The sequence below is a fragment of the Balaenoptera musculus genome, chromosome 18 (genome assembly GCF_009873245.2).
Source record: "Balaenoptera musculus isolate JJ_BM4_2016_0621 chromosome 18, mBalMus1.pri.v3, whole genome shotgun sequence".
Lineage (NCBI taxonomy): Eukaryota > Metazoa > Chordata > Mammalia > Artiodactyla > Balaenopteridae > Balaenoptera > Balaenoptera musculus.
Window position 1 is genome coordinate 9,462,342 of NC_045802.1, and position 12,557 is coordinate 9,474,898.

The 12,557-nt window shown below is 33.7% G+C and overlaps 1 protein-coding gene across 5 annotated transcripts in view; it reads left to right on the top strand.

Moving 5' to 3' along the window:
• The window catches only part of PDS5B (PDS5 cohesin associated factor B), a 197,071-nt gene extending 191,635 nt beyond the window's left edge, over window positions 1-5,436 (top strand). For all 5 annotated transcript variants that reach the window (XM_036831559.1, XM_036831560.1, XM_036831563.1 and 2 more), the window contains 2 exons: window positions 823-961; window positions 2,431-5,436. In XM_036831559.1, coding sequence (XP_036687454.1) covers window positions 823-961; window positions 2,431-2,466 — 175 coding nt within the window. In that variant the 3' untranslated portion in view covers window positions 2,467-5,436. The remainder of the gene's footprint in view (window positions 1-822; window positions 962-2,430) is intronic.
• Window positions 5,437-12,557: the final 7,121 nt, after the last annotated feature.

Consider the following 12,557-nt stretch of genomic DNA (forward strand, 5'->3'; position numbering starts at 1 on the left):
TTTTCTCTTTGGAAAGTGACCAGTTGATTCCTTGAGAATAGTAGGAGTTAGACTGATAGAGAGTAGGGAGAGGAACATTTCAGGTGGAGGGAACACTGTTTTGGAAGGTTCTGAAGTGGGAAAAATCTTGGCAAATTCAGAGAGCTGAAGGAAGGCAAGGATGTTGCTGTATTGTAGTTGTGGGGAACTGGGGAGTGGAAAGAGATGAGAATGGACAGGTAGGCAAGGCCTGTCTGCAGGGCTTTATATACTGTATTAAGGAGGTTTATGCAGTTGCTCTCAGTACATACGGGGTTCTCTAGGGGGCGTGGCATCAGCTGTTTTTACATTTTTGAAAGATTACTTGTAGAGAGAAGAGGCAAGAGATGAGAATGGTTTAGAAATATGTAGTAACAATGAAGTTGGAGAGAAGTGAATGGATTTGAGATTTCTTTATAAGTAGAATCTTAGGGCCAGATAAAGAGTTGTAGACTATGACGAAAGACTCTAAAATTTCTGCTTTGAGCAACTCAGCCTTTTACTGAGTTGGGAAAGATAAAAGGAAGAGTAGACTTTGGGTTATGTTTTAAAATCCTTTATGGTATTGGTCTCAGTCACACTGACTTGTTATTTGGTAGAACTTTTTATATGTAAGATTCTAGGATTAAGTGCTTGTTTAGGGTTCAGAATGTAAGAAAAATATTTTTTGGCTTACGAGGTAATTGAGAATAAAAATGATAATAAATGAAAGCCTGTGAAATATTTAAAGCATTTCCTGTTATGAAGTAACCTACCACTTAAGGATCAGAATGTTCATTTTATTTTACATGTGTTTTACTCTAGCCGTGTAGGACGCTCCAAACAAGCCGCTACTAAAGAAAATGATTCAAGTGAAGAAGTAGATGTGTTTCAGGGTAGCTCTCCTGTCAATGATGATAATCCACAGGAAGAAACAGAGGAAGAAGAAGTTTCTGCAGTAAATGTATGTGCTTATGAAAGTGCCATGTGTAATAGTATGGAATATAGAATTAGAGTTGGTAAATATTTGGTCAGATCCATTTAGCACTTGCTGTTACTTAATAATTCTAAATATTTATATATTTTTCTTCATTAGTTTATAGTGTTGTTTCATCTACCGGCTTAGATAGTGGAGAGTATATCCTTTGTGAAAACCTGAAACCAAATGAGAATAATAGACGTAGCCTAGTGAAAGTGTAAATGCCCAGTTTAAAACTGAATGCAGAGATGAACAAGTGGCAGGCAGTCTGATGTCAACACCTTACGCATTTAAGTTCTCCCTGTATCTGTTACATATGCTCTTGTTTATGTTTTGTAAGTATTTGTTTGAGTTTCCCACTAGCTACTAGTAGTTAGTCGTATAGAATAAAATCATGTCTTTAACTAAAATTAGCTTTTGGAATTCATAAAATTGGTAATAGACACTTCTTTTACAGAAGTAAGAATGTGATGCTTCCTGAGATACTTTTTTTTAAAAGAAATGAATGTTTTTGCTGGTTACATCTCAGATTTTTCTCTTCGGAAGAAATATAATTAACACATTTAAGTAAGAGCTGTCATCTTCCTAACATTAATGCTGAATCTTTGGGTCAGTTCAGCCAGCCATTTTTGTTTGAGAAACCTGTGTTCTTTGATCAGGTCCCAGGGTTGATCCCTGCCCCTCTGTCCTATTTAATATAATCAGCATTTCTGTCTGCATCAGGATGCATTTATGTGAATGAATTAAGACCACAGAAAAATATGTTGAATTATGGTCTCAAACTAGTTGGGCTTGTTTGTAAAGGGTGTTTTGGGGGTGTAAAAATAAGGCTGAAGGGTTGTACATAGTGACTGATGTCTTCATCAAAGAAAAACTATACTGTAAATTAATTAAATTAAAATCCTTTTCTATTTGTATTCCTCTTGTTAATACTGATCTTTTTTGAACTAAAGTTTTATGCTTTCATTAGTACTTGCCAGTAAGTGGTAATATTTCTGAATTTCAGATTATTTATATGTATTTGATAGTTGTTATGATCCAAACTCAATAGCTGTTTTCTGAGAAAGACAGCTGTAAGCCTAAATTCATAAATATCAAATGTTTTCTTTTACTACAGAAACATAAGTAAAAAGGTGATATTTGCAATTGTTTTTCTTGCTGTTGGCATTGACTTCTGTTCATTTCTCTTTAAAATTATTAAATAGAAAAGTAAGATAGTTCTCTCTTTTGCTATCCTGGGAAAGGCTATTTATGGGCATTCATGTATTACGTACGTCTAAATATGTGATGTCAAGGCAGAAAGTTAACATAGGAGAAAGGTTTTGAGGAAAGAAAAGCAAAGAAAATCAGGAACATGTAAGAATAATGATTGGTTAAAAAATAATAATAATTACTGCTGTGTCTAATTAATATGTACGCATTTTAATTAAGCATCTGGTGATATTTCTTTCAAGGTACGGCGGCGAAGTTCTAAAAGAGAAAGGCGATGAACAAATGTCATTAATAACTTTCTATGTGAAAGCTTTGAAAAAAATAATTTTTTGTCAAGCTTCAGGCCGAGTAAAGCCTTTGATGCACAAAATGGGACTGCTGAAGAGTGGACAGTTGGACCTTACTCTGATGACCTCATGTATTTGTGGTCACATGCTTTAGCCATGCGCACAGTGATAACATTGAGTATGGAGTCTTGTGAAAAAGTCTAATGTGCGATGGCTATGTAGACATAAACTAAAGAAGAAACTTGTAAATATATTTTTTCTTCTTTTTTTCTTTTTTTTTTTTTTTTAATGTTTCTGACTTCTGAAGTGCTTGTATAGCTTTTATCTGCGGCTTTAAACTGACAGTACCCAGCTGTTTATCGGATCTATTGATTTGAAAAGAGTTTGTTAGGATAGATCTTAAGCAGTAATCTGTCAGTGTTTGTATTTGTATTCTCTGCAGTTTTACTGTGAAAATTTTTTTTCAACAAATGGTGTCATTTTCTTGATGTCACGATTTGTTGGAGAGCTGAAATGATCTCTTTCCCTTGTGTATCTTACCTAGTGTTTACTCCTGGGCACCCTTAATCTTCAGAGGTGCTAAATTGTCTGCCATTACACCTGAACAATGCCTCTGATGGGAGGACGCCACGCAAACTGTGGAATAGTCCTGAAGTTGTTTGATTATTTTACACCTCAGTATTGGTCCCAGAATTTTCTGGCCTTTCATGGCAAGGAAAATTTTAAAAAGAGAGAGATTTAAAATATTATAATTTTAAAGAGTGTGTTATAAAATAATGTGCTGAATTCTTTATCCCATTTTATCATCCCTTTTCAGTTTTTATTAATCTACTGTATCAATAAAATTCTGCAGTTTGAATTAGTTTTTAATAGTCTAGAATGTTATTGTGTATAGATATTTCCTCTTGAACATTATGTTCAGAAAATGCAAATTATTACACTATAATATAAAATCTGATATATACACATTAGAAGTGTTTCAGTTCTCCATAACAGTGTAAAGTTAATCAGAAAGAAAAAAATTTTATTGATGCAGTGTGTCTTTATAAAGCTGTTCTTGAAAGCAAGTGTTTTGTATTTTATAGTGAGTTGCATGTTTATGAAAAAAAGTGCTGAAAATGGGATGTGCTCTTTTCTGTAAATTCGTATTTAGCCATAGTATATGATAGATTGCCCCATAACATAGTTTTTCATCAAGAGTTTATTATTGTACTTTATTTTGGAGCCAAAAATTGTTTCTGGGGGGGAGGGACAGGGTGGGAGTGATATATCCAACTATATGAGCTACTGTAGGTATCACAGTCTTATGAACTTTGAATGAAATTCCACTTTGTCCAGATTGGGAGAAGTGGAAATATATTTGGGTTTAGAGCATATCTTTTTTCTTTTCTTTGTTGTAATCTACAAAATATAGAAACAAAGGCAGCATCCTTTATACAGTTTTATGAACTGTATTTTCAACCAAAACATATAGGTTACAACTTAATGCTTTCCTAAATTCATTTTAGTATTTCAGGTGCTGTTCTTTCATTTTTTCATGGTTACCATCAGAAAAGAAAATCATATTCTAACTTATTAAATTTATCACAGTGGATAATGGAGCATTTTCATTAATATGCCATTATGTTTAAGGTATATTTCAAGTTGGTTATAATAGATGGGGGATATAATAAAGAAACTACTATTTTGGAAAGTGACATTTTACTATTTTGCAGTGTATATCACAATTGATGTGATTATTTTTCTTTTGAAGATTTCTTCATGTTTATGAAACGGCCTTTTATTTTTTAAAAAAAGTTTTGAATTGTGTCTTAATCTCTCAATATTTAACTATTCTTCATCTACAACAGTACTGACACCAGTGATTATGGGAGGCTGCTGTATATCAAGGCAGCTAATGTTGGACCAAGATACAGTTGGTTTTTAAATGTGTCATTAGCTCAGTTCTCCCAAACACGCTATTTCTATTTCAGCAGTACAAAGGCATGTTTTTAAACCTATAAAATAAAGAATAAGGGATAGCTTTGTATTTTTGTCGTTGACTAAATTGCACCGGAAATGTTTATGGAAGTATATCTTTAAGACCATTTTATAAAACAGTGAAAAAATGATTGTGGAGGATTTTTATTTGCATGATCATAGTTAACCAAATTTCATTGCACATTTAATCCTGTACATCAGTTCACAAAAAATGTTCATTGTAGATTTTGTTCAATGACAATGAGTCTGTGATTTTATAACTTGTCTGTTCACTTTTTGGGAAGATTATGATGTAAATTTTCCATTTTTCTGTAGAAAAAATAGGTGCAATAATGATCAAAGTTTTGATGTCCTGAGTCATCTTAGGGGATTATCTCATGTTGAAACTTAACATTTCATATACTAACATTTGGAGAACCACATACTGTAACTAAAGTAAAATTAAGTATGTGTAAAACGTTAATTGCTAACAGTGGTTAGCAAACTCTTCAGTGATAATGTTCATTTTGAAAATATATACTGTATAAAAAAATTAAGAAAATATTTAACTCACTGTAACAAGTTCCATTATGAAGATCTTATGATTCTTCAGTGAGGTTGTCTTGCTGCACTCTGTAGCAAATCCGTTTAATCTACACTATAATAAAATTTCTTGCTGCAGTGCAACAGGAAGCTTTTTCAGTGATCTCCACTGTATATGTAAATTACAAATGTGGCTGTAAAACTTGTTCCAGGTATTAAAGGTTACATTACTTTCTGTATTTTCTTATAACTTGTAAGTTTGATTTTTAAGGTTTCCTTTTGCCCACTTAAAGAATGTCAGGAATTTAAGAATTTGTTTAACTTAGGCATATCTCCCCTACCACATAGTATTATGTCACTGTAATGAACAGTTGGTATTTAGATAGATAACCAATTTTCAGACACAGTTTTGGATTTTCTGTGAAGTTGAATAAACATGAAAGCTAATATATAACTGTATTATTTTATTTATGTGAATCTATCTATATATATTTAAATATGTTTACTAAATGGAGGAAGGCACATTTTAGTGATTTTTAATTTTGGAGGCTTTGTTTCATAAAGAGGAAATATATTTCCTAGTAACATTTTTCAGACTTCTTGTTTAAACTTCTCATGCAACATCTTGGCTGGCAGAGACTTACTAAATATTATTTAAGTTAAAAGATTGCATAACTGAAGAAAAGAAATGTATAATATAAACTTTAAAAGTAAACACTAAGAAAATAAGTTACTGTAGTGACAGTTTTATTAATTTGTTCAGGGAATATTTATTGAGTACCTGCTATGTGCTAGGCTAGTTACAGGGGATATAGTGTGATCAGGATAGAATAAGTCTCTGCCCTTGTGGAGCTTACATTCTCCACAAAGAGGTGGGGGACTAAGGAAAACAATAAGTAATATATATTATGTCATACTGTGAAAAGTATGGAGATTAGAAAAGGAAAGCAGGATAGAGAGTAGAAATGATTGGAGGAGAAGCTATTTTATATACTTTGAAGCTGCGTTATTCAGTAAAATTTAGGATTGTTAATGTCTTTATGATGAAGTGACACTTTTATAATTATAAAACATCATTTGTTAGCTGTATGAATACTTCATGCCTACTTTGTCTGATAATTGATATAGCCATACCAGTTTTGTTTTAACTGTTGTTTGCATGACAAAACTTTTTCTGTTCCATTATTTTCAACCTGTTTATGTCCTTATGTTTAAAAGTGCATGTCATGTAAACATTTTATACTTTGGTCTTGTTCTTTTATCCAATCTTAGAATCTTTGTTCTTTAATTAGAGTGTTTAGACTATTTATTTTTGGTATAATCACTGATACAGTAGCTTTTATTGCTATTTTTTTTTTGCCAATTTTTTCTTTATTCCTTTATTTTCTCCTTTTCCTACCTTCCTTTGGCTAGGTAAAGTACTTCTTACTATTCTATTTTATCTCTTTTATTAGCTCTTTAGTTATACCCGATTGTATTATTATTTCAGTGGTTACCCTACAGATTATAATATCTGTATTTCACTTATTATAGTCTGCGCTATATTAATGTTTTTGCCCCTTCGGAACAATGCAAGGATTTGAAAACAGTTCAATTCCATTTGCTGCGCCTCTACTCTTTGTGCTATGGTTGTTATATATTTTGTGGTTATAAATGTCAGAATATCTATGCTTTCAATAGTCAGTGTTCTTACTTGTTTATACATACATTTTCTCTTTTCTTTGCACTTTTTTCTTTTTTATTTATTTTTGGTAGTTCTATGCTTCCACCTTAATTCATTTTTCTTAAGCCTGAAGAACTTTTAATATTGCTTATGGTGCAGGCCTGGGGGCAGTTAACTCATCCAGCGTTTGTTTGTTTGAAAGGTCTTAATCACACCTTCATTTTTGAAGGGTATTTTCCTTGGATATGGAATTCTAGATTGGCAGTTTTATTTATTTGGCAACTTAAAAGTTAGCATTCTGTTGTCCTCTGATTTTCATATTTTTTGCTGTAAGTCAGCTTAAAACCTTTTTGCTCTTTGTAGGTAATGTGTGTGTTTTTTTCTGGCTGCTTTTAGGATTTTCTCTTTATCTTTGTTTTTAGCAGTTTGACTGTGCTGAGCGTACTTATGTTTTTCATTTTATTTATCATGCTTGGGGTTTACTGAGCTCTTGAATCTGTGGGTTGATGTATTCCATCAGTTGTGAAAAATTATCCATTCACATATTGCTTCTACTTTATTATCACTTCTCTCTTTCTGACACTACGGTTATAAATATACTTTACTGTTTGTGTCCCATGTGCTTTTTATTTTCTTCCCTGATCTTTCCGCTTTTTTTTTTTCTCTCTGTGCATCAGTTTGGATGTTTTCTGTTGACCCATCTTTCAGATTTATCAAGCCTGCCTTCTGCACTGCGCAGTCTTCCATTTAACCAACCCAATTAGTTGACTTCAAATATTGTATTTTTTAGTTTTAGAATGTCCAGTTATATTTTATAGATTTCATTTTTCTTTTGAACGTCTCTGTCTTTTTACTCTTTCCTCCCATTTAAAAAAAATACAGCTGGCAAACATTTGAATTATATAACTAAGTCTAACATCTGCATCATCTGTGGATCTGATCCCATTGTCTAGTTCTTTTTTTTCTTGATTACCAGTCACATTTTTCCTGGTCACACTTCTTTCTCTCACTTTATAGGGCTTTTAATTTTTTCCCCTTCTGCAGGAGAATGTTTATAAAGGAACTGAAGGATTGAAGTTGATGTCATTTTCCACCAGGAGAGAATTTGCCTTGTTTTCTATTAGGCATTTTAGGGCTTGATTACCTCAGTCCATGGAGTTGGGCTTGGGTTGCAGCTTTTGTTAGACTCAAACTTGTTCCAGAAGTCTTGGGAGTAAAACTTGTATTATGTGACAGGCCTTGCAAGACTACCAGAGATTTCATTCAGCTTTTCTCTCCAGCCCAGCCTCTCAGCAGGAAGACTGTTTTACATAGGATAGGCAAAGAAGGTTCTTTGAGAAGGTGACATCTGATCATGGACTTCCATTAAGTGAGGGAATCAAGCCATATGGGGGGAAAAAGTATTATGGGCAGAGGGAAGAATAAGTACAAAAGTCCTTAGGGAAGAATAAGTACATCAAAGATTTCAAGAAGGCCGTGTTTCTGGAGTGAAAGTGACCAAGGGATAAAAGGGTAGGAGAGAAATTCAGAAGATAGCAAAGAATCAGATCATACCTGTATGCCTCTTGGGACTTTTGTTCAGAGTTTGATGGGAATCCACTGCAGGGCTTTGATGAGTAGGAGAGTGGCAAGATTTGGACCTGTTTTTCTTTCTTATTTTTTAATTAAAAAAAAAATACTTTGGACTCAACATGTCTAAAACTGAGTGCATAACCTTTCCTTCCTGGATCTGGTCGTCTTTACATATCTGAAAATAGAACTAGCATTCAGCTAGTAATGCAGATCAGAAATCTAGAAATTACCTCCCAACTCCTCCTCTTCCTTACGCTCATATCCAGTCTGTCATCAAGTCCTGTTGATTTTACCTTCTGATTATTCCTGGAATTTTTCTACTTTTTTTCATCAATGTATTAAAAAAAGTAGTTCTCATTTCTTTGCCTCCAAACTTGTCTGCTCACATTTGCTCTTGCCTGACCTCAAATTTATTTTCACAGTGTAGCCAGACTATATTGTGAAATACAGTGATCCCGTCAGCAGCAGCAACAACAACAAACCCTACAGTATAAACCCTACAGTCCCATAACACTTCACCATTGCATTTAGGATAATGTGCCCTACAAAGCTCTGCATCTTTGGTCAGTCCTATCTAGCCAGTCTTTTCTTCTTAGTCTCTGTCAGCTAGGCTATTCTTTCAGTCCCCTTATACCTAGTTGCCAGAGGTAGAAGCTATTAGGGTGCATATAAAGGTATATAGACATTCAAAAGATAAAATATAGTCTATTCATTCTGCCTGGAGCACTCTTCCTTTTTCTGCTGCATCTGGTTGTTTCATACTCACACTACAAGTAAGAATTTTCCCTAGGAAGCCTTTCTAGATTTCTGTGATCAGGACAAACCCCACTGTTATCCACCCCCTTAGTTTACCTCTTTATAGAGCTTATTAGCACAGTTGGCATTTGAATTGTTTGATTAACGCTTGTCCTACTGCCTCCAACGTTGTAAACTACATGAAGACAGAGGTGGTGTTTTTTTTTTACTAGTTTATCTCTAGCACACAGCACAGTGCCTAGTGTACATAGTACTCAAAAACGTTTGTTGAATAATCTAAATTAACTTTACTTTATTAAAATGTAGATAAATAAGACATTAAAAATTGTTTGATTTAAGACAAAGGAATCTGATAATTTATTGTGCCAGATAACCTTACTAAAAGCTTTACATACACTGTCATCTCATGTAGTCCTCACTGTAGCTCTGTGGTCATTGATGGTATGCCCTTTAACAGATGTGGGAACTGAGGGTCAGATATAGTAATGGTTTACTCAAGATTCCTCATCTCTAAAGTGATGACTGAGGGTCGATCACATGTGTTTTACTCCAAAGCTATGCCCTTTCGGTACTACCTCAAATATTAATCATCAAGCCAACATTGATTGAATAAATATTAATAAGTCTTAAAGAAGTAGTGATGTAATTCTCAAATTATGTTGGAATTTCCCAGTCAAGGTGATAACATAGCATTGGCCACATTTTATTGGATACTCTGTTACCTGTTTCCCTACATTATCTCCCATTGTGAGAAATGTGTATTATCAACATTTTACAAAGAAACCTAGACTTGCCCAAAGGTCACAGAGTAGAGCCAGAGTTGCTGGTCTGAAGTAAAACTTATGCCATTGGTTTGGACTAGAATTCAAATAATTTACTTAAACCCAAACTGCTTTCTATTTATTGAAAGCATATAAAATGCTTCAGACAAATCTTAGATAGTGATGGATAAAAATGTAAGTTTATTTACTTTACATAATTTACATTCTTTGGTGGATGGATTTAAGTGGTTCACTAGGTAGTCTTCTGTGTTATACCCCTTGGGTGCCCCTAGTTACCATGAAAAAAATCCTGGAGAGGTGATAATACTGTTAGCCCCTTATAGATAGTATGTGAATGTTTGGAGCTTGGGTGCATACCACACATGTTCATTTGGGAATTGAGATCAACTTGGCTGAAGGGGAGAACTTTATCTGTGTTGTGGTTGGGTAGTGGGGAGATGCTCTTGCAGAAGTATTTTGGGAGAACATAGTTTAGGGCTTTGAATTACAAAGCCAGTTAAGGGAGCTACTGATGGATTTTTAGAGCAAAAGAAGGAAGCTAGGAAATTATTAGGACTTTTCACATGACAGCTTTAGAAGGGTGTGTAATACAGTTTAAGGGACTACTAAACTAGTCCAGTTAGTTCACTGTAAGATTAGCTTAGTAGTTTGCTCTGAAGAAGCAATTACCTTGTCTTTAAGCCTCAAACTGTTCATAGCTAGTAATTGTTAGACCTGAGTTCTGTAGTTCCATTATTCAAATAAACAGACAAGGTTCACAGTAAGTAACAGCCAGCTGAACATCTTTTTTGATTTCAAACCTTACACAGGTACTTCCTAAATCCTTTCCCATAGAAAGGAGGTAGAAACAACACAGGCATTCAGAGCAAAATATGAAAATCACCCTTCGTTTCATCTGATCAGGATTTCAGTCTCACTTCCTCGCTTATATATACCTGTCTATCTTGTTTTTATGTAAGTGGGACCATACTATACCCTTCTACAACTTTTTCCTCTACCTAATGTTTTTATAAAGCTATCAGAACATATGAGTTTATTGCACTCTTTTAACAACTGCATAAGGTTCATTGTATAGGTATGCCATGATTTATTTAATCACTGTTCTGTTGATGGGCATTTGGGTTATTTACATTTTTCACTGTTACAAATGTTGCAGTAAATGATCTTTCCTGTTAATGTCTTTGTGCTGAAGTGCTAGATTTCCTTGTTCATATTCTTTGCGCATTTTTCTATTTATCTGTCTTTTTATCATCGTTGTTTATCTCTGGGTAAAAAGGAAGGAGGTAGGGATGGGTTATGGACTTTAGCCACACCATGTTACATTTTGTTACAAAAATATACTGTAGTTTTTGGCTAGCATATATCCTAAAAGTGAGCTTACGATCTTTCCATGAGCTCTTTACATATTCTCACATTATTCACTTGCTTGTTAAGTCTGTGGAAGATATCTTCTAGTGAGTCATTTATCGATGAGCTTTTTTTTTGTTTTTTGGCCACACACCTCATGGCTTGCCGGGGATCTTAGTTCCCCACAGGGGATTGAACCCAGGCCAAGGCTGTGAAAGCACCAAGTCCTAACTACTGGACCACCAGGGAATTCCCATCTTTAAGGTTTTTTTAGTGGTGTCTTCTGTCATATAATGTGAGAGTTTTTCCTCTTTGTGAGCTCAAATCTGTCAGTATTTTTCATTATGGCCTCTGAGTTTTGTGCTTACTACAAGATTTTGAAATTATTTTCCTGTTTTCTAATATGTACACTTGTTTTTAACATTAAATCATTTACTCTATCTGGGGACTACTTTTGTATATTGTGTGTAATTATGGTCTAACTTAATTTTCTCCTAAGTGTATAGTTACTTTTCTTAACACAGTTTATTGTGTAGTTTCTTTTATCTCCACTGGTTTGAAATGCTACAGGTATCATGATATAAATACCTTTATCTACCTGGACCTGGTTTTGGACTCATGTTTCATTGATCTCTTTGTCTCTGCCTATAACCAATATATAATGTAATTACTATACCTATATAATAAGTTTTTATATTTGGTCTGAGAAATTTTCCTAAATTTTAATTTTAACAATGTCTTATTTGTTATTCTTGGCTACTCTTGTCATTTTCTCTTACTCAAAATATCAATATCTTTACAATATTGAGTGCCCACTGAGATTTTTTTAAAGTCCTTCCTTTCAATATAGTTTTACTATTTTCTTCATAAGAATAGGCTTTGCATCTTAAAAAATATATTTTATGAATTTTACTGTTATTGCTAACATTGTTATTCTATTTTCTAACTGGTTATACCCACTGTGTTATGTTTTCAGCCACTTTGCTGAACTTTTTATTAGTTGTAAGACTTTTTCATTTAATTGTCTTGGATTTGTTAGATAGATAACACTCTCTGCAAAGAGTTTTGTCAGTATTTCAGATGTTCTGATACTTATTTATCATGTTCTTCTGGTCTAATTGTGTTGGTTGGCACTTCCAGAGCATTGTTAAATAGAAAGCATCCTGTCTTTTTTCAGTTTAAGAAAGTTTCTATTGCTGTCTAATCAAGAGTTATTAAAAAATAAAATCTGGAATGTGTGTTGAATTCCATGTTTGCATGGCAGTTTATGTTTTAAAAAATATATAATTGTCAGTGTAATGAATTATATAAATAGAATCATCCTTGCTTGCTTTGGTAGGATTAACCCAGCTTGGCCATGCCATGAGATTCAGCGTGGTAACATTTTACTCATTATCCTTATATTCATGTCGAGTACTGAGATTGGTTTGTGATTTTCTTTGTTGTGTTCTCTTTACTCC